We start from the raw sequence: 26,989 nt of genomic DNA on the forward strand, positions 1-26,989 counted from the left end.
ATCTTGGTGCAGAAAAAGCAGTAGACTGAATTCAGTACCTTTTCATTTTAAAGACACTCAGCAAAATAAAGATAGAAGGAAACTACCTCAGCATAAAAAGGCCATATTTGAAAAACCCACAGGGAACATCATACTCAGTAGTGAAAGACTGAGAGCTTTTCTTCTAAGATCAGGAACAAGACAAGGATGCTTGCTTTTGCCACTGCTGGAAGTCCGAGCCAAACCAATTAAACAAGATAAAGAAATAAAAGACATTCAAATTGAAAAGAAAGAAGTAACTTTATCTCTGTTCACAGATGATGTGATCTTTTTCTTTTTTAATTTTTACTTATTTATTTTTTTGGCCGTGCCGTGTGGCACGTGGGATCTTAGTTTCTTAACCAGGGATCAAACCCATGCCCCTCCAGTGGAAGTGTGGAGTCTTAACCTCTGGGATGCCAGGGAAGTCCCAGATGATGTGATCTTATATGTAGAAAGCCTAAAGATTCCACAAAAAACTTTACAGCTAATAAACACATTTAGCAAGGTACAAAATCAACACGCAAAAAACAGTTGAGTTTCTGTATACTAACAATAATTTGAAAAGGAAGTTAAGACAGTTTCATTTACAGTAGCATCAAGAAGAATAAAATACTTAGGAATAAACTTAACCAAGGAGGCAAAAGACTTATATGCTGAAAACTACAAAACGCTGCTGAGAGAAATTAAAGAAGACATATAAATGAATAGATATCCCATGTTCATGGATAGGAAGACTTAAAATTGTTAAGATGTCCATACTACCCAAAGCAGTCAACTGAGTTAATGCAGTCCCTATCAAAATCCCAACTGCATCTTTTGCAGAAATAGAAAAAATGATCCTAAAACATACAGAATTTCAAGGGTACCATGAATAGCCAGACTAATCTTGAAAAATAACAGAGCTGGAGGACTCACACTTCCTGACTTGAAAAACAAAGCTACAGTAACCAAAACAGTGTGTTACTGGCATAAAGACAGACATATAGAGTAATGGAACAGAATAGAGAGCCCACACATACAGGGTTAAATGTTGACAGGGTTGCCAAGACCATGCAATGGAGAAAGAAATCTCTTCAGCAAATGGTTTTGGGAACACTGGATATCCACAACAGAAGAATGAAGTTGTATCCTTACCTTATGCCATAAATAAAAATGAACTCAAAATTGATCAAAGACCTAAAACATAAGACTTAAAACTATAAAACTCTTAGAATATGTTTCACAACATACATGGCAAAGACTTCCTGGGTACGACACTGAATGCATAGGCAACAAATAGTAAAAATAAACAAACTGGGGCTTCCCTGGTGGCGCAGTGGTTGAGAGTCCACCTGCCAGTGCGGGGGACACGGGTTCGAGCCCTGGTCCAGGAGGATCCCACATGCCGCAGAGCAGCTGAGCCTGTGCGCCACGGCTGCTGAGCCTGGGCTCTAGAGCCCGTGAGCCACAACTACTGAGCCCACATGCCACAACTACTGAAGCCCGTGTGCCTAGAGCCCACCACAGGGAGGGAGGAAGTCCACTGCAATGAGAAGCCCGCGCACCGCAACAAGGGGTGGCCCCTGCTTGCCACAATTGGGGAAAGCCTGCGCGCAGCAACGAAAACCCAACACAGCCAAAAATAAATAAATAAAATAAATAAATTTATAAATAAATAAAATAGACAAAGTGGACTACATCAAAATTTAAAACTTCTGTACATCAAAGGGCATAATCAACAGAATGAAAAGCCAGCAAATCATGTATCTAATAAGGGGTTAATACCCAGAATATGAAGAACTTCTATAGCTCAACCATTTAAAAAAAAATAATTAAAAATGGGCAAAGGACTTGAATACATGATTCTCCAAATATGATAAAAAAGTGGCCAACAAGCATATGAAAAGATGCTCAACATTGATAATAATTAGGGAAATGCAAATCAAAACCACAGTGAGTTATCACACCCCTTAGGAGGTTACTTTAAAAGAAAAATAACGTTTTTGCAAGAGTGTGGAGAAATTAGAACCTTTGTGTATTGTTGGTGGGAATGTAAAATGTGGTGCAGCTGCTATGGGAAAGAGTATGTATGATGGTTCCTCAAAAACTTAAAAATGAACCAGCAATTCTAATTCTGAGTATATATCCAAAAGAATTGAAAAATAGAGTCTTGAAAAGATATGTGCACACCCATATTCATAGCAGCACTGTTCATAATAGCCAAGAGGTAGAAGAAACCCAAGTGTCCGTGAATAAACAAAATGTATGTACACACAGTGGAATATTATTTAGCCTTAAAAAGGAAGGAAACTTTGACACATGCTACGGAACGGATGAACCTTCAGGACATTATACTAAGTGAAATAAGCCAGTTGCTTGCAGAAAGACAAATAATGTATGAGTCAACTTATTTGAGGCACGTAGAGAGTCAGATTCATAGAAACAAGACAGTAGAATGGTGATGATAACTTTTGTTATACCTTTTTAACCACAATAAAAATTAATGTTAAAGTCATCAAAAAAAAGTAATCTATTATTATGTGGTAATCACTGTACTAAATGCAAGGCATACGGGATGAATAGGACACAGTCCTTGATCTCAGATATTGCTATTAGAAGGATTACATTACCATTATTATCATCAATTCACACTCATTTAATGGTTAATACTGTGATGTTCCTGATACCTCATTCTGCAGGCATTCGTTGTTAATGGTAGTTGCTGCTATTATTACTGTTGTTGTTATGTACAATAACACTTTAAGACCTTCACTAACACTTAGGTCTTTGCACTGAACTATTAACACTGGACTTGGTCAAGGATGCATAGCTTAAGTGTTACTAAAATCAGATTGGGGACCCTGGTGGCACAGTGGTTAAGAATCTGCCTGCCACAGTGGTTAAGAATCCACCTGCCAATGTAGGGGACATGGGTTCGAGCCCTGGCCCAGGAAGATCCCACATGCTGCGGAGCAACTAAGCCCATGTGCCACAACTACTGATCCTGCGCTCTAGAGCCCGTGTGCCACAACTGCTGAAGCCCGTGCTCCGCAACAAGAGAAGTCACCGCAACAAAAAGCCTGCGCACCACAACGAGAAGCCCGCGCACCACAGCAAAGGGTAGCCCCCACTCACCGCAACTAGAGAAAGCCCACACACAGCAACGAAGACCCAACACAGACAATAAATAAATAAATAAATAAATAAAATTAAAAGAGAATCCGCCTGCCAATGCGGGTGACACGGGTTCAATCCCTGGTCCAGGAACATCCCACACGCCACGGAGCAACTAAGCCCGTGCGCAACAACTACTGAGCCCACGTGCTGCAACTACTGAAGCCCGCATGCCCAGAGCCCGTGCTCCGCAGCAAGAGAAGCCACCTCAGCGAAGAGTAGCCCCCTGCAACTAGAGAAAACCCCAGCACAGCAATGAAGACCCAATGCAGGCTCCCCCCACACCCCCGTCCCCGTCCATTAAAAAAAAAAAATCGGATTGGAGGGGCGTCCCTGGTGGCGCAATGGTTGAGAATCCACCTGCCAGTGCAGGGGACACAGGTTTGAGCTCTGGTCCAGGAAGATCTCACATGCTGTGGAGCAGCTAAGCCCATGCGCTGCAACTACTGAGCCTGCACTCCAGAGCCTGTGAGCCACAACTACTGAAGCCCGCGTGTCTAGAGCCCATGCTCCGCAACAAGAGAAGCCACCACAATGAGAAGCCCGCGCACCGCAACAAAGAGTAGCCCCCGCTCGCCACAACTAGAGAAAAGCCCGCACGCAGCAATGAAGACCCAACGCAGCCCAAGATAAATAAATAAATAAATAAATTTACTAAAAAAAAAAATCGGATTGGAAATAATTGATGTACCATGGTAGTTTGAAGTAAGTGGGATTTGACACTCTTGAACCAGATATTTAGCTAGTTGATGTGGGGGTAATTCCTTACTCTTAAGCCCATCTACCTTAGGAGCCAAGACTCAAGTTTATGAAACACCTGCAGAATAATTCCACAGTAACACAGGTACCTTTATTTGCTGTGTATATATGTGTTACTTGGCTTTCTGGTCATAGATATGAAACATTTACACTTTACTTGATTGTACATTACAGGAAGGCTGAAGTTACATTGGATGGAGTTTGGCCAACAGATAAAACATCTCGTTGTTTAATAAAGAGCCCAGATCGACTTGCTGATATCAACTATGAGGGAAGATTGGAAGCAGTTTCAAGGAAACAGGGAGCTCAGTTCAAAGAGTACCGTCCTGAAACTGGTTCTTGGGTATTTAAGGTATAGTCTTTTTTTTTTTTTTTTTTTAAGGTATAGTCATTTAACCTAGTTCTTATAAACTGTAGTTATAAACTGTGTTAGAAGAGATCCTTTTTTAAATTCTATTTCTACAAATTAGGAAATAGATATAGAGATACATCATAATTTGCTTCAAATTACACATCTCATTAAACCCCAGAGCAGTAAGGAGCTATTATAAACTTTTTGAGCACATGATTCAAGTTCTACGCCCCATCTTATGACCATTTAGATATACTTCTATGGTGTGTTTTTTTAATTTGTGACATCATTGGGGACATCAGGCAGAATTTTTGTCTGTTGATAGATCACCTCTTCCTAAATAATTTTTATTCTTTTAAAGATTTCTGGGTATGTAGAGGTTGACTTCCTCCCTTCCTTAATAGTTTAGTCCAGTGGATTCTTTCTCTTCTAGACCAGTTGGATTATTTAGCTTGTCGAAGGCCCTTGTGTAGGTAAGGAACAACTAGGCAGTACATACACACACACGCACGCATGCGCGCGCACGCACATAATATATACATATATACCGAAAATAGTAATGACTCTTCTGGATTTGGTTTCCTGTATTAATAGTAAATCGTAGAAAAAAACAGTAAAGTATGATACGTGACATTTCATTTTGCTTTAAATATTTTGATCTCTTTTTTTTTTTTTTGAAGCTAATTCTGTAAGATTGCAAGGACAAGTATAATGGAAGCCCTTCTGAATATAACAGTGTTAAAAGTGATTTTGTTGGATTCTTCTCTTCCTTAGGTCTCTCATTTTTCTAAGTATGGCCTTCAGGATTCTGATGAAGAGGAGGAGGAACGGCCATCCAAAACTAGTACAAAGAAGTTGAAGACTGCCCCTTTACCTCCTGCAGGCCAGGCCACCCCATTCCAGATGGCTCTTAATGGCAAACCAGCACCTCCGCCCCAGGTAGAGACAGGACAATGAATTTGAATGGAGTCCATGATACAGACGTTGAAAGCAAGTCATTCAGCTAGTACAAAGCTGTTTTATGACCCCGGAACTTTGAAGAGTACAAATGTATTGGCAATCATGTTAAGACAATTACAAGGGAGGGCATGAGGTGGTACTGGTATCTGTTGTTTACTTGAGAGATTCAAAGAATTCTCTTGCTGTTTGGATCATTCCTTCTACAGATTGTCATTCTTAAACACCTCCCTCTCTCTTCATTTGGACTTGCTGAATTCTCTGCTCAGTGATCAACTTAAGATAGTATTTTGCTTGTGTGGGTTGATGCAGAGTAAACCCGACTTCTGTTGACTACCTAATGTGCAGTTTAATCTTATTCTTTACCTCCATGGTTTTTTTAAAAGTTCAGGTTAGCTTTCTGCAAGGGTTTTTAACTCCATTTTTCTCAAGTTGTTTGCTTATACTTCAGGTAATCTCTTGATATTTGTATTTTGACAATACATAATCTTTATGAAAATACATAAAGCTTTAGAATACAAATGAATTGTTGGCTTGGGGAGAGTAGGGGCTACATCATTTATTGCAATTACCTGTACCACACTCTTTTTCAGTATTGTTAAGCCAGTATAAACCTTTTGTCTTTGTAAGGAAAGGTTTGTAATTTAAATATCAGGTAGTTTCTTTGCCAAATCATAAGGGTGTTTTACTTTCATTTGGATGTTGTTTATATTCAATCAGGTTATAACAGTTTTTTTCTGTGCTGCCATACTCATCTCAAAGAAGAGAACTTGATATAAAATGTCTTTGTAAAGCATCCTCTACCTCTCAGCTGCTAAAAGCAGGACCTTTGGAATTTTCCATGCTACAATTCTTAATGCTGAAGGCTGCTGAAATGTGCGATTTTTATGATTGATTAAATAATTTCTTGGGAGGCACTTTGGAGACTTTTGTGTATATATGTTCACGTTTGCGCGTACAGGGTGAGGGGGAGGGTATGATACAAGTGGGAAATGGGAAATATGTTGACTTTTATGTTTATAATTTTAGCCTTTAGAATACCCCTCTATTTAGAATACATCTCTTCTGAACTAAAGAAATGCTGTAAATGGACTTGGTTTTCCAGTTACCCACATTCATTTTGTCTGAATCATATGCTTTGTATAATCTCTCTTTCCAATTTTGCAGTATACTGTATATGTATTTCTTTGGATAAGAGTCAGATAGCCTTCTTTTCTGCCAATAAAAGTAATATGTAGGCTCCTTAAAGATACAGCTGAAAAAGAAAAGCTTCATCTTTTGGACAGGTAGAGCAAATTTATGTAATGTTGACCATCAGTGATTTCTAGGCTCTTTAATTTCCAGAATACAAATAGTAAGAGATAACAATAAATTCCTGTGATGGCACTACAGTAGGTGAGAGAGTTCTTTTGAAAAACTGAGCACCAAAAAATTTCAGGAGAAGGTTCTAGGAAAAGGAGAGGTGGTAAGGATCAAGATGGGCAAAGAGAATATAGTGAATAGGTATCTTATCCAGATATCTCCTTTGATTGAGGAAGTGGACCGTCTTTGACCTTTTGGATGCAGAAGGGAGAAATGGGTAGACTTGTTTAGATATTTAGGCTAATGTGTTAGAACAATAACAGGGGACTTTGGAGAACTCTTTGTAATGCCCAGTGACCTAAGTGAGGTTAGGGGAAATGCCAGTGGTTGCACAGTTTTTTGAGTTATTAGCAGCAGGACCTACATTTTACTTGGCATGAGGAAAATACTTGAGCCATCTGAATAAACTGGAAACAGCACAGTCTTCTCATCCCAGTGTCAAGATGACTGTCTTCACATTGTCACCTGGCTCCCTGGAGGGGTTGATTTCCGTGATACGGTGTTCCTTCCGTCTGCTGTAGCTTTCTTTCCCCCACTGTACACAATCTCAGGTTCTCTGACTTTAGCGGGGGGGGGGGGGGGGGGGATGGTGTCCTTAAGGCATTAGGAAGATATATAGTTTTGTTTAATGGTTACATTTATTCAACTATCTTTTGTATAATATCCTCAGTCCTGTCTTTGCAGTTAGTTCTTAAACCTTGCTTTGCTCCTTAAACAGCAAGTGAATCTAAGCAATCAGAAAACAGAAAGGTAACTATATTTTTATGTAATCTTCTCCTCTGTGCCTTTTTTTTGGCTGCGCTGAATGGCTTGTGGGATCACAGTTCCCCAACCAGGGATTGAACCCCGGCCACAGCAGTGCAAGCACCAAATCCTAACCACTAGGCCACCAGGGAACTCCCTCTCTATGCCTTTTAAGTTAGAGAAAATGTTGGCAGAAAACCCTTCATCACAGGTGAATTAGGGCAGTTACAGAAACATTTGTTTGGTAGTTAGAACATTTATTCTAAAATGCTGATCTAAGACCCAATTTTCAGCCAACTGCATCAATATCTTGGAGAGCCCATGTATCTGGCATTGAGGCTCAGGCATATTTATATTTTAAATGCTTTCCCCCAAGTGATTGAGATATGTAGCTTCGTTTCGAAACTGTCAAAAGGCTTCAGATCTTCAGCAGTGACGTAGAGAGACATGTAGCTTTTTCCTAAGCCTTATAGTGAAATGTAACTTGTGTTCAGTACCATCAAGACACACTAGTTGACTTGCTCAGAAACTTAGCATTGTTTACTCGGTGAGTACATTCAAATAACTTTAAAAGTTTTTTAAAGGAAAAAGTGATTAGAATTTAGAAGAAAGTTCCATTTTATCTTGTGTTTAAAAAGTGGCAGGTATCTAAATTTAGCCAGTGAATCAATATATATTTTAATTTATATTTTATGTAATTTATACATGTTATATATAAAATAATTCTATAGTCACAAGCCTTTTTCAGATATTCATGTTATTGAATCCTATGCCTCCTGCAGTAATATCCGTGAATGTATGTGTAGAAACATGCACACTTTCATGGGCCCTTGTAACCCTGACATGGGATTGCTCTTGAACACAGTATTGTTGACAGGGCTGATTTTCCAGCAAAATGAATATGAAACATTCTTTGCTGTTAGAAAACGAGTTGGAGGCAGGCAATAGTAGTACTTATATACTGGATTAGGCTATTTGGCTGGGAGAACAATATGAATTATTTAAACATGGATTTGACCTTGGATTGGATATTTACCCTTTGTTGAATAAGGGTATCTTGATTTAACTTCATTGCATTACTTTATCTGTTGGATTAAGAGATGCTGTATCTTTAGGGTATTGTTTACATGAGGAAGATTCTTTTGAGCTGGAGAGTGGAGGTTTCTAAAAACATTAAAGGTTTCAGTTGTGAAACATCACCCTCCATATATCTAAAGAGAGTCATTTTGTAGATCTTGTCTGTTTACTTAGTATTTGATGGGCTTCTTTTTTTTTAACCCCCTTCTTTCCTTACTCAGGTCCTTCTGTGTCACCAATTTTTTTTATTGTCTACTTTTCTTTCTAGTACTGGCTTTGAGGAAGCACCTGATCTCCCAAGATTTCTCTGAAAATAACATCTGTTGGGGTAGTTTGTTGAAATTACTTAGATATACTTAAATGAAATCCACACATGGGGTTTCTAGGAGTTTACCAGGTCCTCATAGTTTCAAATTCACTTCGCCCTGTCCACTTATTAGATGACAGTAGCTTTGAAGTCTATGCATGAGGATGAAACAAATAAAACCTTGATCCTTAGCTTTCTTAAAGATAGGCTGAGTCCCTTAGGTCTCTAATCTAGTTACTTGATGAAATCCTGCCACTGCCTAAAAGTGTTCTAAGTGAGCATCTGTTGCTGTTACTGTTATTCCTTTGTTGAATAGTATAGTAAATTGAAACCCTCTTCCTCCTTCCTTTCCTCGCACCTATACTCGCTCCTTATCTTTCATAGGTATTAGCTTTTCCTACTGCGTGGCAGACACTGCATTAGCCAGTAGAAATAACAAAGTGTTTTGGTGAATTTAACAATGTGCTTGGTGTTAGATACAGAAAATAGTAGGCTATAATCTCTACTTTCAAGCCTTCACAATCTGGTGGGTCAAATATATATATGTGTGTGTGTGTGTGTGTATGTGTGTATACACACACACACAAGGAATTATACCATGATATAGTGTATAAAATAGGTATAGACAAGGTGTTACGGGAACCCAGCAGAAGAGGGTATCCTGACAGGTTGACAGAGGATGGGGAATTTCAGAACTATTCATAAAGTGAATTGGTTAAAAGTTAACAGACCAGAGGGCATTGGAGTGTTCCCATGATTCTTGTAATTATAATGAGAGGATCACCACCAGGGCTGCTTTTCATTTTTTTTCCAGAATTTTAAAACGTAAAAGTAGTTAGACCTGCCTGTAGCCTCCCCAATAGGTAAAAAATAGTATCATTTTGTCTTTTAACCATTATTTAGCCTCCAGTTTGTTAGAGCAGTCCTTGGGGATTGTTCACAACTTAAGTGGCAATTCACCACGTTTCCAACACCTCAACTTTTCTACAGTTATAGATGGAAATAGTCATTCTTTTAGTAAGGATATTTGTTAAAGGAATTCAGGGGAGTAATAGATAATACACCATTGAAAAATTTAAAGTTTAAAAAGTTATGCTAATGGTTGTTTCTTGGTTCAAAGAAATCATGAAACTTTTTTTTTTAACCACCTATTGTACAATAGCATCCATTTGAAGTTTAGCATGAAATAGGCCACTCATGAAAGATAAGCCAAAAATTGTGGAAGGTTAGTAATCTACAGATGAGATTATGGAAGAAAACTAATTGGAAGAACTTTTAGATTTGAGAATGTTTCGTAAATTGGCTTAGCCGCTTGTTAACATTTTAACCGGGTCATATGCAAGTTTAGGACATATTTAATGAATTTGCACTGAGCCAATTTTACAGTGTGTTTCCGCTTTATGAATGTTTACCTTTTCAAACCATAGACTTAATCATGGCTGTATCTTTAAAACTGCTTAATAAATGTAAATCTAACTCTTGACACATTTAAACATAAAGGAATTATTCCCAGATAAAAATTGTTCCTAATAGAACTTTGCTTTTTCTTTTGGGAAATTAGAGTACACGTTCGTCATCTGATATGATACTGCACGGGTAGAGCCCAGCTAACCTTAGGATTCAGTCTCCTGAAAGATAAATTCCAGGCCCAAAATTGTGTTTGTGATAACTAGAAATTTATGTCTAAATGTTTTCTTTAAGAAAATGCAGAGTTACTGGAGACTTTGATATTTGTATCTTTTATTCTCTTTTCCCAATGGCTTCTGACTGCAAGGAATGTGAGGGAAGGGTAACCCTGTATAAATCAGAAAATTATAGTTGCTAACTAAATCAAGTAAGGCATAATCTTTGTCTCAAGAAGACCATATGTTCAGTATGGGTGCTGGCTTAGGTTCCAGGCTCTAGACCATAATATTACAAAAGGGTGATTCCATGAATCCTCATTTGGATCCCAAGTACTAATAGAGGAATTGGGGGGTAATTTTTAAATCCTCTTTAGCAAATATGCTACCTCACATTATGATGGAATGGGCAGAATCTAATATTGTTGTATCATATTTTGAATAAAGTAAATATGGTCTAGAAGCTTTGTGTCTATTTGGTGTCGTTTAATGCTGCTTCCCTGATCTTTCTGCTGTCTACAGAGCCAGAGCCCAGAGGTGGAGCAGTTAGGGAGGGTTGTGGAACTGGACAGTGACATGATAGATATCACCCAGGAGCCAGTTTTGGATTCCATGTTAGAAGAGAGCGTGCCTGAGGATCAGGAACCTGTGTCTGCCTCAACACACATTGCGTCTTCACTGGGAATTAATCCACATGTCTTACAGGTGAAGTCCTAACCCACCCTTACTACAACAGGAATCCAAACTAATATTTATCTTCCCTTCATAACATCAGGCTTTTCCTTTCATTAATCACTTAAGAGTGTTGAATGGTCACTGGAATGAGAAAAACCAGGAATATGGCCCATGTTTAGGCATCATTTTCCCATTCGTGGGAGGAAGGCTATAGTGAGATTCAGAAGACCTGGATTCTAACCCCAGTTTTGTAACTGTTACTGTGTGACTTTAGGCAAGTCATTTAATGTGAGCACTATAAAATATTAATTTCATTTACTTTACAGAGAGGTTTTGAAGCTCTGGAAAGTGCTCCACAGGAGTTTTGTTTGTTCATTTGTTTATTTTTTCTCTTTTTTAAATTGTAGTTACAAGTTTCTTTAAGCTCTGTCTCAACTTCTCCCTGCCTGTGCCTTTTGTCATATTATGAATTTAGCCTTTGACTTACATTTGACTTTGAAATTAATTCATTCAGCAGACATGTGAGCAACTGCTGTGTGCCAGCCTCTGGTGAGACTGTATATACAAAGCAGAGGAGTTTTATATAACTTCTGTCCTTCAGGCACATACAGTGGAACAGAGTCACACAAATATTATACTAGCTCTGGACACAGCCTGAGACAGAGCTTTTTAAAAAATTGGTCGTTGTAAACTGCATTTTTCTTTTATGGCCTTTGGATTTGGGGGAGCACATTCATTCTATAGATATTGCCTTTTTAGATCATGAAAGCATCATTGCTTGCTGATGAAGAAGATGTAGATATGGTCCTGGATCAACGCTTCAGTCGCCTTCCTTCTAAAGCAGATACGTCTCAAGAAATCTGTTCTCCCAGGCTCCCCATTTCAGCAACTCACTCATCAAAATCCCGTTCATTAGGTACTGTAAAAGATGCTCTTTTGCAAGAAAGCTGTAAAGTCTGGCTTTTCACATATCTTCTTCTAAGCTGAGTTGACTTCTCTAGCAAACAACTCCTTAAAGGTGTATGACATAATGATGCCAAGCAGAAATGTACTCTTATAAATGCACCTGTTAGGTGGGGCCAGTTTTTAAAAAACATGGTCACTGGTGCAGATGCAGAAGTTGTATGGAGAAAAAAAGCATTTGTTTTGTTGGGGGGCATGTTTTTATTTGCTTATGAGTGTGGGTTAGATAGTAAGCTCAGATTTCCTAATTTTTATCATACCTTAGAGGAATCAGCAAGTTGTCTTGCTCTGTACTCTTTTTGTGCAGTTCTAACACTATCATTATTGCTTTCTAGGGGCAAATGTTGCTTCTTATAATGTGCAAAACTTTTCAGATTTCTACCTTTCCCTAAACCTTCCCAAATTCCCAGGACAGCAGTTGCCTGTACATTTTAAAGCTTTTCTTATCTCTTCTAGTGGGCTTGTAACTATGTGGGATTGGAGGTAGAGTATTGATATCAACAGAGGAGTTCAGCAGGTGTAATTTCAAAACGGTTTGAAAGCCAGAGGAACTACCAGGAAGAAATTTGTTATATTGCCTTAAAAACTAAATGTTTGGGCTTCCCTGGTGGCACAGTGGTTGAGAGTCTGCCTGCCGATGCAGGGGACACGGGTTCGTGCCCCAGTCCGTGAAGATCCCACATGCCGCGGAGCAGCTGGACCCGTGAGCCGTGGCCGCTGAGCCTGCGCGTCCGGAGCCTGTGCTCCGCAACGGGAGAGGCCCGCGTACCAAAACGAAAACAAAACCAAAAACTAAATGTTTATTTTTCAGTTCTTTTGAGTACCCTAGTTAACGTTCCTTTTTAAAAATACTTTAATAAAGCATCAGTTAAACATTTATAGCAAGCTTTTCCGTAATGAACACTACATGAAAATCTCATACTTCAGTAACTAAGTCCTTGCTTTAGACAGGAAATACATAAAATTGGAAAACAGGCAAAAATAACAAGAACTACCCTTCTGAAGGGCATATATGCAATCACAAGATGCCTCTGAAAGGCATATATGCAATCACAGATAGGTTTCTGTTTTCTTAAGTCTGACATTGAGTACTGGAGTGGTATGAATTTGACTTTTGATCTTACCAACTTTTTATGTTGACTAAGAAAGGTTACATTTGGCATTCTGATAAGGGCATGAGTATTGGTGTCAGACTTAGCTGGGTTTATCTCTTAGTTCTGCCACTTAGTAGCTTTGTGGATTTGGACAAGTCACTTAACTGAGCCCAGTTTTCCCATCTATAAAGTGAGGACTGTAATGTTCTTCATTTAAAGTTATTGAAGGATGAAATGAAACAGTGTATATAAATGGCTTATATAGAGTCTGCTGCAGATAACTGCTAGATAGTTTTTTTAAATAGTAGTAGTAGTAGTAGTAGTAGTAGTAGTAGTAGTAGTAGTAGTGTTATTAATGTTGTTATTGTTGGTGACATCATCATCATTAGAATTCCTGCCTTGATTTCCTGTGTGAAAGAGGAATTTCTGTAGAGTCTGATATAAGCTACTCCTGGTCATCTGTATGTGATTTAAGTAGCTTAATAAAACTATAATTTCAGCCTTGATGGTTGTTGTTCAAGAATCAATAGACTGTATTTTCTAATAGTCTTTTTTTTTTCCTTATTTTAGTAGGTGGGTTACTACAATCAAAATTTGCAAGTGGAACTTTTCTTTCACCAAGTGCCTCTTTACAAGAGTGTCGCACTCCCAGAACATCGTCATTGATGAATATTCCATCCACATCCCCTTGGTCTGTCCCTCCACCCCTGACCTCTGTGTTTACGGTGCCCAGCCCAGCACCTGAGGTTCAGTTGAAAACAGTGGGTACACGCAGACAACCAGGCCTAGTCCCTCTTGAAAAGTCTGTCACCTATGGAAAGGGGAAACTCCTGATGGACCTGGCCCTGTTTATGGGACGCTCATTTCGGGTTGGTTGGGGCCCTAACTGGACTCTTGCTAATAGTGGAGAACAGCTGAGTGGCCCTCAGGAACTGGAAAATCATCAGATTGCTGATTCTATGGAATATGGATTCCTGCCTAATCCAGTAGCTGTTAAATCGTGAGTCACGTATTCTTATGCTTTTTGAGAAGGGCAACGTGGTAGGTGAGAAAAAGCTTTTCATCACCAGGAGACCCATGTTCAGGGCCCTGCTTTGTGATCTTTCTAGATATATTCTTAGCACAATTTTATTTGTATAATTAAAAGCTAAAATGATTAATAGCTCCATTTGTACCATCAAGGTATGAAGAGTATAGAATAGTTATCTAACAGTTAAACTTTAGGTGGAAAAGTAACAGACTCAAAGCTAATGCTGCAGCATTCCTTGAGTTTTCATCCTTTTTATTGCATTAGTCATTTTTCTATTTTCTCACTTAGATATTGGTAATATCTTCATAAGTAAGGTATATTCTCATTAAAGCACATTCCCTGTGTCTTAGACTTAATAAGGTAAATGTATGAACTGTGGATAATCCATACACAAGTATTTGGAAATAAGATGACATCTGCTAATTATACATGTTATATATCTCTACACAGTTCCCACCATTAATATTTACATATGTATGATTATAGTTCTGTATATACTTTATATACTATATATTACCGTACTGATTTTATATATATATATAAAAATATATATAGTGTTCTGGTAGTCATTACGTAGTATGCATACAGTTTTTTGTAAAATTTGTAACATTTTTCTATTTACTTTTCATAATTGTAACAAACTGCTATCTTTACTACAGATTGTGACTATGATCACCTATTATTATTAGTTTTTAAAGTTGATTTTGAAGAAATAAAAAATCAACAGCATCTCTTATACCTCACAATTAGGAATATTGATCCTAAACCCAGGTTATCCATGATGTCATGATATTTTAGAGATTGTTAATGTCAGTCCTAAAAATTGGATCAAGGCTGCTCAACTGTATGCTCATCTTAATTGAGAGTCAGTTCTTTAGCATCTGTAAGCTTAGCCTCATGACTTTTGATACTGATAACTCATAACTTAATGAGTTAAGTGTGGTTTGAGAAACGGGTGTCCCACACTAGCTTTTGACCATTGGATTTCATAGTATCTATATACATGCAGAGCCATTTCCAGGTCTAATTGTACTCACTCCTATGCCTATTATAATCTGGCCTAAGAAGGCTTAGGATTCTTTTCTGAATGCATCGGTCAGGTAATTTGCTCAATATATATCAAATAAGTTCATTATAGTTTGATATTAAGAAACAAATTTTCTTTAAAATCAAAGTGGAATGTTTCGTGTCCTATTTTGTAATTATAAAAAGAAACAGGTTTCATTGTAGGAAAATTCTACCATCTGTCTTTTCTTATTTGTTATTTTCTCTTGTAGCCTAACTGAGTCTCCATTCAAAGTTCATTTGGAAAAACTCAGTTTGAGGCAAAAGAAGCTGGATGAAGACCTGCAATTATACCAGACATCTCTGGAGCTTAAATTAAAACATAGCACTGTCCATGTGGATGAGCTGTGTCCTCTCATTGTCCCCAATCCGGGAGTTGCTATCATTCATGACTATGCAGATTGGGTTAAGGAAGCATCAGGAGACTTACTGGAACCACAAAGTGAGTATGGACTATACTTCTAACCCTTGATGCCCCAGGAACAGGAGTAGGAGCATATGTTCATAGGAGGACACAGTTTCCTTGTGCCAATGTAGTGGTGGATGCCTGAGCTTACACTTTATCTGTAGTTGAGTTGGGATGAGCAAAATCTCAAGCAGGAAGAAATCACATCATTGTTTATCATTACTCTTAGGCCACTGTTCAAAGGAACTGTAGCCAGTCACATCCCGTGGGCTTATAAAATTAGATCCCTTACCCTACCCGGAGAACATAGCGGGAGAGAGATCCTACCTAAGTCCTACCCATTCTTCCATGTCCAACTCAAGTCCCACTTGTTCTTCCCAACAACTTTGGTGGTTATAACTTCCCTTCCTGACTTCTCTCACTATTACCTCTCTATAATGATTCTGATCATGTTTTTCTGAACCAGTACTTCCATAAAGGGCTTTTCTAATTTGGGCACTTACTATTTCAAGTAGAAAAATTACATGTTTCACACAACATTTCACGTCACTTTTACTGAAAAATGGGGACTATTAGAATGTTCCATACCACATGTTTTGGGAATTGTTTATGTTCATTTCTTTGTGTTTGCTGTAGTTGTCTTATCTCTTCAAATATGTGAGCCATCTTCCCAATGCATACTTGTAAGTAGCTTAAGGTGGTAAACAGTGCTTCCTTTTTGTTTTCCTTTGTGAGGGGCAATATAGCATTAGTGGTTAAGAGTATAGAGTTGGACTCTGAGTACTTGAGTTTGAATCCTGGCTCTGTTACATCTTGCCTGTAACCTTGAGCAAGTCACTTAATGATCTGTACCTCATTTTCTTCATCTGTAAAATGAAGGTGGTAACTATTGTATAGTTACATTGTGTAGATGAGAGTTGGTTTACTCCTGAGTGCTTTGAACAGTATCATTTAGGCTCACTAAAATGTTAGGCTGTGCCTATAGCAGATAATAATCCCTCACAAGTTTTCAGAGCACTTTATATTTCTTAAAGCATTTTTTGAACAGAATTTGATCAAATTAGAGGATTTTTCTCTATCATTTGAGACTATATGTAGCCATAATTAGGCTAGAGGAACCTGTTTAAAGGAGCCTGGAGTTACATTTGTTATGTAAGTACCATGGATACATGGAGTGAGCAGGCAATACCACACACCTCTGGAGCTTGTAAGACACAGGTGAGTGAGGTGGAGACAGATTCAGGGAAATCAACTTGAGTTGTTGTTTGGGGTATTTATTAATTTATGTATTTTTAATGCCACATTGAAGTGATCCCCTCTCTGTAGTTATTGTATGGCTTCATGTCATTGCATTGTTTTCCTGTCCCTTCCTTAGTTGTGAAGCACTGGAGCCTAACGTGGACATTATGTGAAGCTCTATGGGGCCACCTGAAGGAGCTTGACAGCCAGCTGGATGAGCCCACTGAATACATTCAGATTCTGGAGCGAAGAAGAGCTTTCTCTCGCTGGCTGTCCCATACAGCTGCACCTCGAATTGAGGAGGAAGTCTCCCTAACCCGAAAAGACAACCCTGTGGAGGCTGTCTTCAGCTACCTCACGGGCAAGAGGATCAGTGAGGCCTGCTCCCTGGCCCAGCAGTCAGGTGGGGCATACCGTCCTTCTCTGCACCCCTGCCTACTTCCTACTCACTGTCCCTACCCCTTAATCGTGTGTTTGCCCTTGTCTTCTAACCCGAATGTTAAGTATAAATTTCCCAGGAAGATCGCCAGTTCCTCCAGAATAGGTAGGGACTCTGTCTTCCAGTTTTCCTTTTATAACCTTAGATAAATTTTATTTATCTATCTATCTATTTATTTATTTTTTGGCTGTGTTGGGTCTTCGTTGCTGCGCGTGGGCTTTCTCTAGTTGCTGTGAGCGGGGGCTACTCTTCGTTGTGGTGCACGGGCTTCTTATTACAGTGGCTTCTGGTCGTGGAGCATGGGCTCTAAGCACGCGCGCGGGCCTCAGTAGTTGAGGCTCGCGGGCTCTAGAGTGCAGGCTGAGTAGTTGAGGTGCGCAGGCTTAGTTGCTCCGCGGCATGTGGGATCTTCCCGGACCAGGGCTTGAACCCATGTCCCCTGAATTGACAGTCCAATTCTTAATCACTGCGCCACCAGGGAAGTCCCTAGAATTTTTTTATTGCCTCAAGCCTTTGTACTTAAAATTTTTTATTAAAAGAGATACTGGACTCTAGAGAGTGAAAGACTCAACCATTTTCTTTATATCATACATTTGTTTTTCCTCTAGGTTTGAGTTTGCCATTTCTCAGTGTCATTATATAGTACCTGCTAGTTGGGCATGTTTACAGTTATGTCATCTCAGTTTTCACTATAGACCTTTCAATCAAATGATACTTCCCTCCATTTTACAGATGAGGTACCTTGTGTAGGGTCACAGAAATAATAGTAGATCTGACACTGAACTCTGTGTACTATATAATCTATATGTAATTAGTTTAAGCTACAATACTTTGAAGGTTTTCTACCCAAGCCAAAAACGTTAAGTTCTTGATCAGTATTTTAGCACTACTGCAGAGAGCAGTCAGAGGTGTTTCTTGAGGGCCAGAAGAAATAAAATAATGCCCCCAAGTGTTTTCCCAAGTCTGTGAATTCTCAGTATCACCAGAGAACTGTTTCTCTTGTAGGTGATCATCGTCTTGCCCTTCTTTTATCCCAGTTGGTTGGCAGCCAGTCGGTCCGGGAGCTGCTTACTATGCAGCTGGTAGATTGGCATCAGCTCCAGGCTGACTGTTTCATCCAGGAGGAGAGACTGCGTATCTTTGCCCTCTTGGCTGGAAAACCGGTATTTTTCTCTTTTCTCATAAACTTACATAAATTTTCTCATAGGTTCAGGATTGCTTGAGGTTAAGGCAAAGAGCTATCTTTGTAAATTGTACACTATTACATATAACTAAGCAACTTGTATTTAACTTTCAGCAGAAATATTTTCAGATTTTAAATGTACAACATGTACATTGTGGGGAAGAAATACTGGTTATATAGAAATTAAAATGTTAAAATTCACCATATCCCATATCATAGTGATAAACAACATAATTCATTGTCTGTCTTTCTAGACACATTTTAAGTCTATTTTGACATATATGTGTGCGTATTTACACTTGTTATATATTCAAATAAAATGAATTATATGTAGCAGTTCTGCAACTTTTTTTTAACTTACTGAATATGATCATTTTTCATGTTGTGTGGCCTCTCTTCTTTCAATAGCCACTTCTCTTCCATTTTATGAATGATGTATCATAATTACTTTAAGCCAGTTTTCTTGCTGCCTACCCATTTTGCTTGCCATCTTAAAGTCAATTTCCAAAAATGAAATCACTAATCAGAATTTATTCACATCTTAAAGTTGGCAGCTGTGGTCAATGAGTGGTTCTCACCTCTTCTCAGCACTTACTGTCTAAGTCCACCCTATCACCTGCCACGAAGGGACTGTGTATTTTATATCCGGATCATTAACACTGCTATTTAAATCATTTAGAATCAACTTGAGTAAGTGAGCAACGTGCAGGCCTGGCCAATAACAAGGTAATATATAATTTAGAGCTGTGATGGTGATTTTGTCTCCTGTAGGTATGGCAGCTCTCAGAGCAGAAGCAAATCAATGTATGCTCACAGTTGGATTGGAAAAGGTCCCTGGCTATCCATCTTTGGTATTTGCTCCCACCAACAGCCTCCATTTCCAAGGCACTCAGCATGTATGAAGAAGCATTTCAGGTATATGTATCCAGTATAGCCAAACAAAAGAGTCCTGGTAGGATTTCTGTTTTTGCCAGAAAAGTACTACAGAGAAAAAACCATCAAATCACATTTCATAATACTTTTTCCTAACTGCTTTTTGAAAAGTACCATAGAATTGAAATGGACACAGGAAATCTGATGGGAAACTTCTTCAAGTTTCTGCTTCTATTTTGTTTAATACGATGAGTTTCCACAATTTATTTTCTTACTGCTGTTTTCCTGCCTCAACATTGGAGGGTTTTTCTTCATTCCTAATGCTGTCTTATTCCTTCAGGAATTCCCTGAGATACAGCCTGACCTCGTGTTTATTATAGCCCCAAATTAGCAGGTCTGAAATTTGCCTCTAAATATCACTATATTTCATATTCCTTGTCCATTTGGAGGTTAAAGGATTATTAATGTTTTTAATGCCATTATTTGGTTCTTCTCTTACTGTTCATTTTTATTGTCTTTGATATCATTTGCCAGAATTATAAGTATTTGTCAGGAAAAAGAGAACACTAAAAAAAATTGAGTGTAATAAGAATTGTGGCAAGAAAGGTGGTGGGATTAGAGCTGTCTGAGGTCTTTGCCAGTCCATTGAAGGCAGGTGGAATATGTCACTGATCAAAATAAGTTTAAAATCCTTGAAACACTCCTTTAGAGGATGTCGCACCATTCTTAATACACATCTGAGTAACTGAGACACAGTAGAATCTAGTGAAACATACTAGCAGCTGATGTATTGTTTTATCAAATTCTTCAGAATACCTCTGAGGGTGACAGATATGCCTGCTGCCCACTTCCCTCATACCTGGAGGACTCTGGCTTTGTGGTAGAGGAGGAGCAAGACTCACAGAGACCTCTTCAAGATGTCTGCTTTCACCTTCTAAAACTCTATAGTGACAGGTAAATCAGAGCCATATGTTATAGTCACTCGAGGGTTCCATGAACCCTAGGGAGTCCTTTCCCTTTTATATGTGGTCAAATTGCCCTAAGTCTATATAAATTACCAAAATATAACTTACAGTAATTGAGTGCAAAGAGCATGGGAACTGGAATTAGAAATCTAAAAATTCACATTTTAAATCAACTATACTTAAATGAAATTGTTTTTTAAAAATCTAAAAATTATTTTAATCAACTTTAATGAGATACAGTTTTACACATAATGAATTTGTGGTTTGATATGTTTTAATGTAATCTAACTACCATCACTATCAAGGTAACATGTACATTACCCTCAAAAAGTTACCTCATGTCCCTTTGCAATCAGTCTACACCACAGACAGCTACTGACTGACTTTTCATTACTGTAGATTAGTTTTGCTGTTATAGAATTTTATGTAATTGGGATCATTCTGTATGTTATCTTTTGTGCCTGGCTTCTTTTACCCAGCATAGTGATTCTGAGATTTATCCATGTTAATATGTGTATCAGAAATTTGTTTATTTATTCATTTGTTAATGGACAGTTTTCTTGTTTTGGGCTGTTAAGAATAAAGCTGCTATGAACATTTGTATCTAAAAATGTTTGTATCATTTTGCATTCCCACCAAGATCTGTAATTGCTCCATATCCTCTTCAAAACTTGGTATTGTCAGCTTTTAAAATTTTACCATTTTAGTGGGCACATAGTGGTGTGTCATTTTTTGTGTGCTTAATAAGAAATTAATATAATAACATGCTATGATATCTAATCAGATAATCAAAACTATCTCAGAGCTGTCTTTTTACCTTATCAGAAACACTGAGTGGTTTTCTCCAGTCAAAAGTATTAGCTCACATCTCATTTCATTTCTTTAAATACTTTTTTAAATTAACTATATAAATTATAGAATAATACAGCCTTTTATTGTGGTAAAATACACATAATTAAAATTGTGTTTTAATTTGCATTTCCCTAATGCCTAATGGTGGCAGGCATTTTTTCATGTGCTTATTTACCATCTATCTATATATCTTCCTTGTTGAAATCTATTAGAAACCTTTTGCCCCCCTTTTTTTAATAGGGTCGCCTAATAGTTATTGTGTTGTAATAGTTCTTTATATATTTAGGATGCAAGTCCTTTATTATAAATGTGTTTTTGCAATTATTTTCTCCCAATACACAGGCACAGAAGTTTTACATTTTTATAAAGTCCAATTTATTGAAGTTTTTAAACTATAAAATCAGTTTCTTTAATAGATACAGAGCTGTCGAGGTTTTCTATTTATTCTTGAGTCAGTTTTGCTCATTTGTTTTTCCTAAGGAATTTGTCTGTTTCACCAAAGTCACCAAATTTATTAGCATAAAGTTCTTTATAACATTTCTATATTCTTTTATTTATTTATTCATTCATTCACTCATTTTTGACCGCGTTGGGTCTTCGTTGCTGCATGCGGGCTTTCTCTAGTTGGTGGCGAGCAGGGGCTACTCTTCGTTGTGGTGCGCGGGCTTCTCATTTTGGTGGCTTCTCTTATTGCGGAGCCACGGGTTCTAGGCGCACGGGCTTCAGTAGTTGTTGCACACGGACTTAGTTGCTTCGTGGCATGTGGGACCTTCCTGGACCAGGGGTCGAACCCGTGTCCGCTGCATTAGCAGGCAGATTCTAACCACTGAGCCACCAGGGAAGTCCCTCCTTATTCATTTTTTTAAATTATTTATTTATTCATTTTTGGCTGCATTGGGTCTTTGTTGCTGCATGCGGGCTTTCTCTAGTTGCAGCGAGCGGGGGCTACTCTTCATTGCGGTGCACGGGCTTCTCATTGCGGTGGCCTCTCTCGTTGCAGAGCACGGGCTCTAGGCGCACAGGCTTCAGTAGTTGCAGCACGTGGGCTCAGTAGTTGTGGCTCGCGGGCGCCAGAGCGCAGGCTCAGTAGTCGTGGCACACGGGCTTAGCTGCTCCGCGGCATGTGGGATCGTCCCGAACCAGGGCTCAAACCCATGTCCCCTGCATTAGCAGGCGAACTCTTAACCACTGCGCCACCAGGGAAGCCCCCTTATTCTTTTTTAATGTCTGTAGGATGTGTGGCTGTGTCTCTTTCTTCCATGATATTGGTATTTGTGTCTTCTCTCTTTTTCTCTTGATTAGTCTGTCTCCAGCTTTTGGTTTCATTGGTTATCTCAATTAGTCAACTAGCTCAAAATGAATCATAAACCTAAATGTCAAACTTAAAACAATAACCTCTTAGAAGAAAATCTTCGCAACTGTGGGTTAGGCAAAGATTTCTTAGATACCAAACACATCCATAAAAGAAAAAATTGATAAATTGGACTTTAACAAAATTAAAAACTACTACTCATTAGACAGACTGTTAAGAGAATGAAAAGATGAGCCACAAATTGGGAGAAGATACTTGCAATTCATATATCTGATAAAGGACTTTTATCCAGAGCATGTAAAGAACTCTCTGAACTCAATAATAAGAAAACAATCCAATTTAAAAATTGGGAAAAATATTTAAAGGGATGCTTCCCCAAAGAGGACGTACATATAAAGCCCATGAAAAGTTTTTATCAGTAGACATCAGGGACATGCAAATTAAAGCCGTCATGGGATGCCACTACCCATCTATTAGAATGGCTAAAAATTAAGACACCTGCACCAAATGTCATCATGGAAGCGGAACATTTGGAATTCTCAACCCTGCTGGGGGAAAATGTAAAATAATACTGGCACTTGGAAAAACAGTTTGGCAGCTTAAAAAGTTAAACATACGGCTACATACATATGATCCAGCCATTCCACTCGTAGGTATTTACCCAAGAGGAATGAAAACATATGTCTATTTATATGTTGATAGCAGCTTTATTTGTAAAGGTCCAAAACGGGAAACAACCCAAATTTCCATCAACAGGTGATTAGATAAGCAAATTGTGGTACATCTATACAATGGAATACTATCTCAGCAGTAAGAAAGAATGAACTGTTGATAAAATGCAACAGCATGGTGAATCACAAAATACTTTTACTTATTTTTGAAGCGGTGAGAAAAAAAAATACCCCCAAAAATGTACCTACTGCTTGATTCTAATTTATGTAAAACTCTGGAAAATGCAAACTAATCTATAATGATAGAAAGATCAGTGGTTGCCTGGGAAGGGTAGGTGTAGGGAGGGGCAGGAGAGAGGGATCACAGAGGGACTTAAGGAAACTTTTGGAGGTGATGGGTATGCTTGTTATCTTGACCTTGGTGGTAGTTTCACAGGTGTATATATATGTTTAAACTTATGAAAATTGTACATTCTAAATATGTACAGTTTATTGTATGTCAATTTTTCTTATTTATTTATTTATTTTTGCGGTACGAGGGCTTCTCACCGCCGCGGCCCCTCCCGTTGCGGAGCACAGGCCCCGAACGCACAGGCCCAGTGGCCATGGCTCACGGGCCCAGCCGCTCCGTGGCATGTGGGATCCTCCCGGACCGGGGCACGAACCCGTGTCCCCCGCATCGGCAGGCGGACACTGCGCCACCAGGGGAAGCCCTATATGTCAATTTTTTTAATGTCAAAAAAAAAGAAAAAAGGAAGAGGAAGAAAAGTATATATCTCAAAGTGTCAGAAATAGAGAAACCAAAGCCTGAATGAGATAATAAAGTGTTCTTCTCATGTAAGGTAGAATTGCTATGACTAAAACCCTTACATAAACTGTAAGGAACTGCACTGTATAATGGCCGCTATTCTCATAATACTACTTTAAATTAGTTTTTAAATATAATTACTTATTCACACTAGCCATATTTCAAGTGTTTAATGTGGCTAGTGGCTATCTTATTGGTCAAGGCAGATTATAGAACATTTCCATCATCACACAGAGTTCAGTTTGACAGCACCGGTCAAGAAAAACTACTCATTACTTGGGGAGGTGTTAGGAACTTGTAAAATGTCTGGGATCTTAGGTGAAAGGGAAAAGTTTTGGTTGGTAATCAAGGCCCAGATCTTTAAAACTTTTAGGTGTGGGATCTTAGTTCTTACTCTTCTTATGGTCTGGGACTTGGAAGCTAAGAACATAACACATAAACTGGTCCAGAGTCTTTGAAGTCCCTGGGCGCTCAGCAGAAAAAAAAGTGAAAGTCTGTAGGGAGACTTTCAAACCTGGATTTCTATATAAAGAATAATACATACTGTAGACAAAATCAAAAGTAAGATTTATAAGCCATAGAAGGAAATAACCATCAAGACTGGTTAGCTATTGGGACTTCCCTAATGGTACAGTGGTTAAGACTCCACACTCCCGACACAGGGGGCCCAGGTTCAGTCCCTGGTCAGAGAACTAAGATCCCACCTGCCACTGGGCACCTAAGCCCGTGTGCCACAACTAGAGAAGCCCATGCATTGCAACAAAGATCCAGGGCAGCCAAAATAAATGAATAAATAAATCTGAATTTAAAAAAATAAAACAACAACAAAAAAGACTAGTTAGCTGGTCAAACAAACAGGTGAAGTAGCATTCCAGCAACTTCAGATAGTAAAACAACCTGAAAGATACTAAATAACTTATATATATATATTTTGATAGATCTTTATTGGAGTCTAATGGCTTCACAATACTGTGTTAATTTCTGTTGTACAACAAAGTGAATCAGCCGTATGCATACATATGTCCCCATATCCCCTCCCTCTTGCGTCTCCCTCCCTCCCATCCTCCCTATCCCACACCTCTAGGTCATTGCAGGGCACCGAGCTGATCTCCCTGTGCTACGCGACTGCTTCCCACTAGCTAACTATTTTACATTCAGTAGTATATATATATCGATGCTACTCTCACTTTGCCCCAGCTTCCCCTTCCCACCCCATGTCCTCAAGTCCATTCTCTATGTCTGCATCTTTATTCTTGCCCTGCAACTAGGTTCATCAGTACCTTTTTTTTTTTTTTAGATTCTGTATATATATGTTAGCATATGGTATTTGTTTTTCTCTTTCTGACTTACTTCACTCTGTATGACAGACTCTAGGTCCATCCACCTCACTACAAATAACCCAGTTTCGTTTCTTTTTATGGCTGAGTAATATTCCATTGTATATATGTGCCACATCTTTATCCATTCATCTGTTGATGGACATTCCATGTCCTGGCAATTGTAAATAGTGCTGCAGTGAACATTGTGGTACATGTCTCTTTTTAAATTAACGTGTATTTTTTAAATCGTTAAGAAAAGTAATTGATACTACAGTGAAAGAATGGAAGGGAGAGAGTTGTGAAGACTCCCTGTACCAGGATGGTAAAAATAGACCAAACAACTACCAGCAAACCTGGTAGAAGAGCCACCGAAGACGAAGTGCCTTGGTTTTTGGTAGATCGGTAATGTGGCTGAACCTAGAGGAGGAAGACTATAAGGCTTATGATGCTTCTGCTCCTGGCTGCCTGCCTTTATTGTTTTGTAAGCTGTAGCTGAGACAGTTGACTCGTCCAGTACAGGTGGTCTGCTAGCTGGGTTTGGTAACTCTCAGCACATTCTCCTTTGCAGACATTATGATCTCAACCAGCTGCTGGAGCCTCGAAGCATAACAGCAGATCCTTTGGACTACCGTCTAAGCTGGCACTTGTGGGAGGTGCTACGGGCTCTTAACTACACCCATCTCTCAGAGCAGTGTGAGGGTGTGCTGCAGGCCAGTTATGCTGGCCAGCTGGAAAGTGAGGGGCTCTGGGAGTGGGCCATCTTTGTCCTCCTGCACATTGACAACTCAAGGTGAGTGAGAAGCCATCAAACACACTGGTTGCATCCAGCGCTACAGGGCAATGCCAAAGGAATCAGTCTCTTAGGGTTCAGTTCAGCAAGTAAGTGTTTAGAATGTATTTTTGGGTCCAGCCTTGTGATAAACCTTAAGACAGTTCAACCTGCAGCCCAGACTGTCTCTGTATTCATGTGAACACGTTAGAAAGATTGCCCTTGATTAAGTGCCAAATCGTGCTATTTATCATAAGGCCTCCCAATAGTCCGAGAAGGGAGAAGAGATCTCTGTGAACTGCAGAATCTCTGAGTCTCTCTAGAGATAAGATTCAAAATACGTGTAAAATTGGTATAGGAAATAATTAAGTGGGAAGGAAAGATATGCCCGGGTGGAGAAACCCCATTAACTAGGCACAGATTCCTTGAATGTGGCATGTTTAGAATTATGCAGAAATAGTGCTGTCCGAGTTGGATCTGTGGAGTAATGGTTGGCAGGGAGGGCCCCTGCTTTTTCTTTACTGGCCCTTCCCTCTCCATCCACCCACCCCTATCCCTCAAGTTTGATAGTGTTGTATTTACCTATTTACCAATACAATCTTGCTTAGATGTGTAATGTTTTGGTTCTTTGTGCTGAACAAAAACCAGAGAAACATCTCTGTTCCATGCTTTGAATGAGATGAAGTTGGAGGTTTTTTGTTAATGGTAGCAGCATGGCATAACACTAAGAACAAAAACATTTATATAATACTTTGTTATATAATGCTTTTATATATCTTTATACACTGTTGCAAGTACTTTAAATATATTAACTCATTGAATGCTCATAATGAACCTATGAGACACTCTTACTATCTATTTTATAGATGAGCAACCCAAGGGATAGAGAGATTAGGTAACTTTTGTTCAAGGTCACATAGGTACTAAATGGCAGAGTGAGCCTTTCAACTCAAGACACCCAGAGTCTGTGCT

At 38.8% G+C, this 26,989-nt stretch overlaps 1 protein-coding gene across 7 annotated transcripts in view; it reads left to right on the forward strand.

The window, feature by feature from the left end:
• NUP98 (nucleoporin 98 and 96 precursor) overlaps nucleotides 1–26,989 on the forward strand; it is a 103,665-nt gene that overhangs the window by 68,551 nt on the left and 8,125 nt on the right. For 5 of the 7 annotated variants that reach the window (XM_067750153.1, XM_067750155.1, XM_067750157.1 and 2 more), the window contains 11 exons: nucleotides 4,108–4,285; nucleotides 5,060–5,224; nucleotides 10,877–11,059; nucleotides 11,789–11,945; nucleotides 13,657–14,086; nucleotides 15,394–15,623; nucleotides 16,963–17,229; nucleotides 18,271–18,428; nucleotides 19,220–19,363; nucleotides 20,133–20,275; nucleotides 25,817–26,038. In XM_067750153.1, the coding sequence (XP_067606254.1) occupies nucleotides 4,108–4,285; nucleotides 5,060–5,224; nucleotides 10,877–11,059; nucleotides 11,789–11,945; nucleotides 13,657–14,086; nucleotides 15,394–15,623; nucleotides 16,963–17,229; nucleotides 18,271–18,428; nucleotides 19,220–19,363; nucleotides 20,133–20,275; nucleotides 25,817–26,038 (2,277 nt within the window). Of the gene's footprint in view, nucleotides 1–4,107; nucleotides 4,286–5,059; nucleotides 6,160–10,876; nucleotides 11,060–11,788; nucleotides 11,946–13,656; nucleotides 14,087–15,393; nucleotides 15,624–16,962; nucleotides 17,230–18,270; nucleotides 18,429–19,219; nucleotides 19,364–20,132; nucleotides 20,276–25,816; nucleotides 26,039–26,989 lie in introns of those variants that run through there. The other 2 variants (XM_067750154.1, XM_067750159.1) reach the window with 2 other exon arrangements.

Source organism: Pseudorca crassidens, chromosome 9 (genome assembly GCF_039906515.1).
Source record: "Pseudorca crassidens isolate mPseCra1 chromosome 9, mPseCra1.hap1, whole genome shotgun sequence".
Classification (NCBI taxonomy): domain Eukaryota; kingdom Metazoa; phylum Chordata; class Mammalia; order Artiodactyla; family Delphinidae; genus Pseudorca; species Pseudorca crassidens.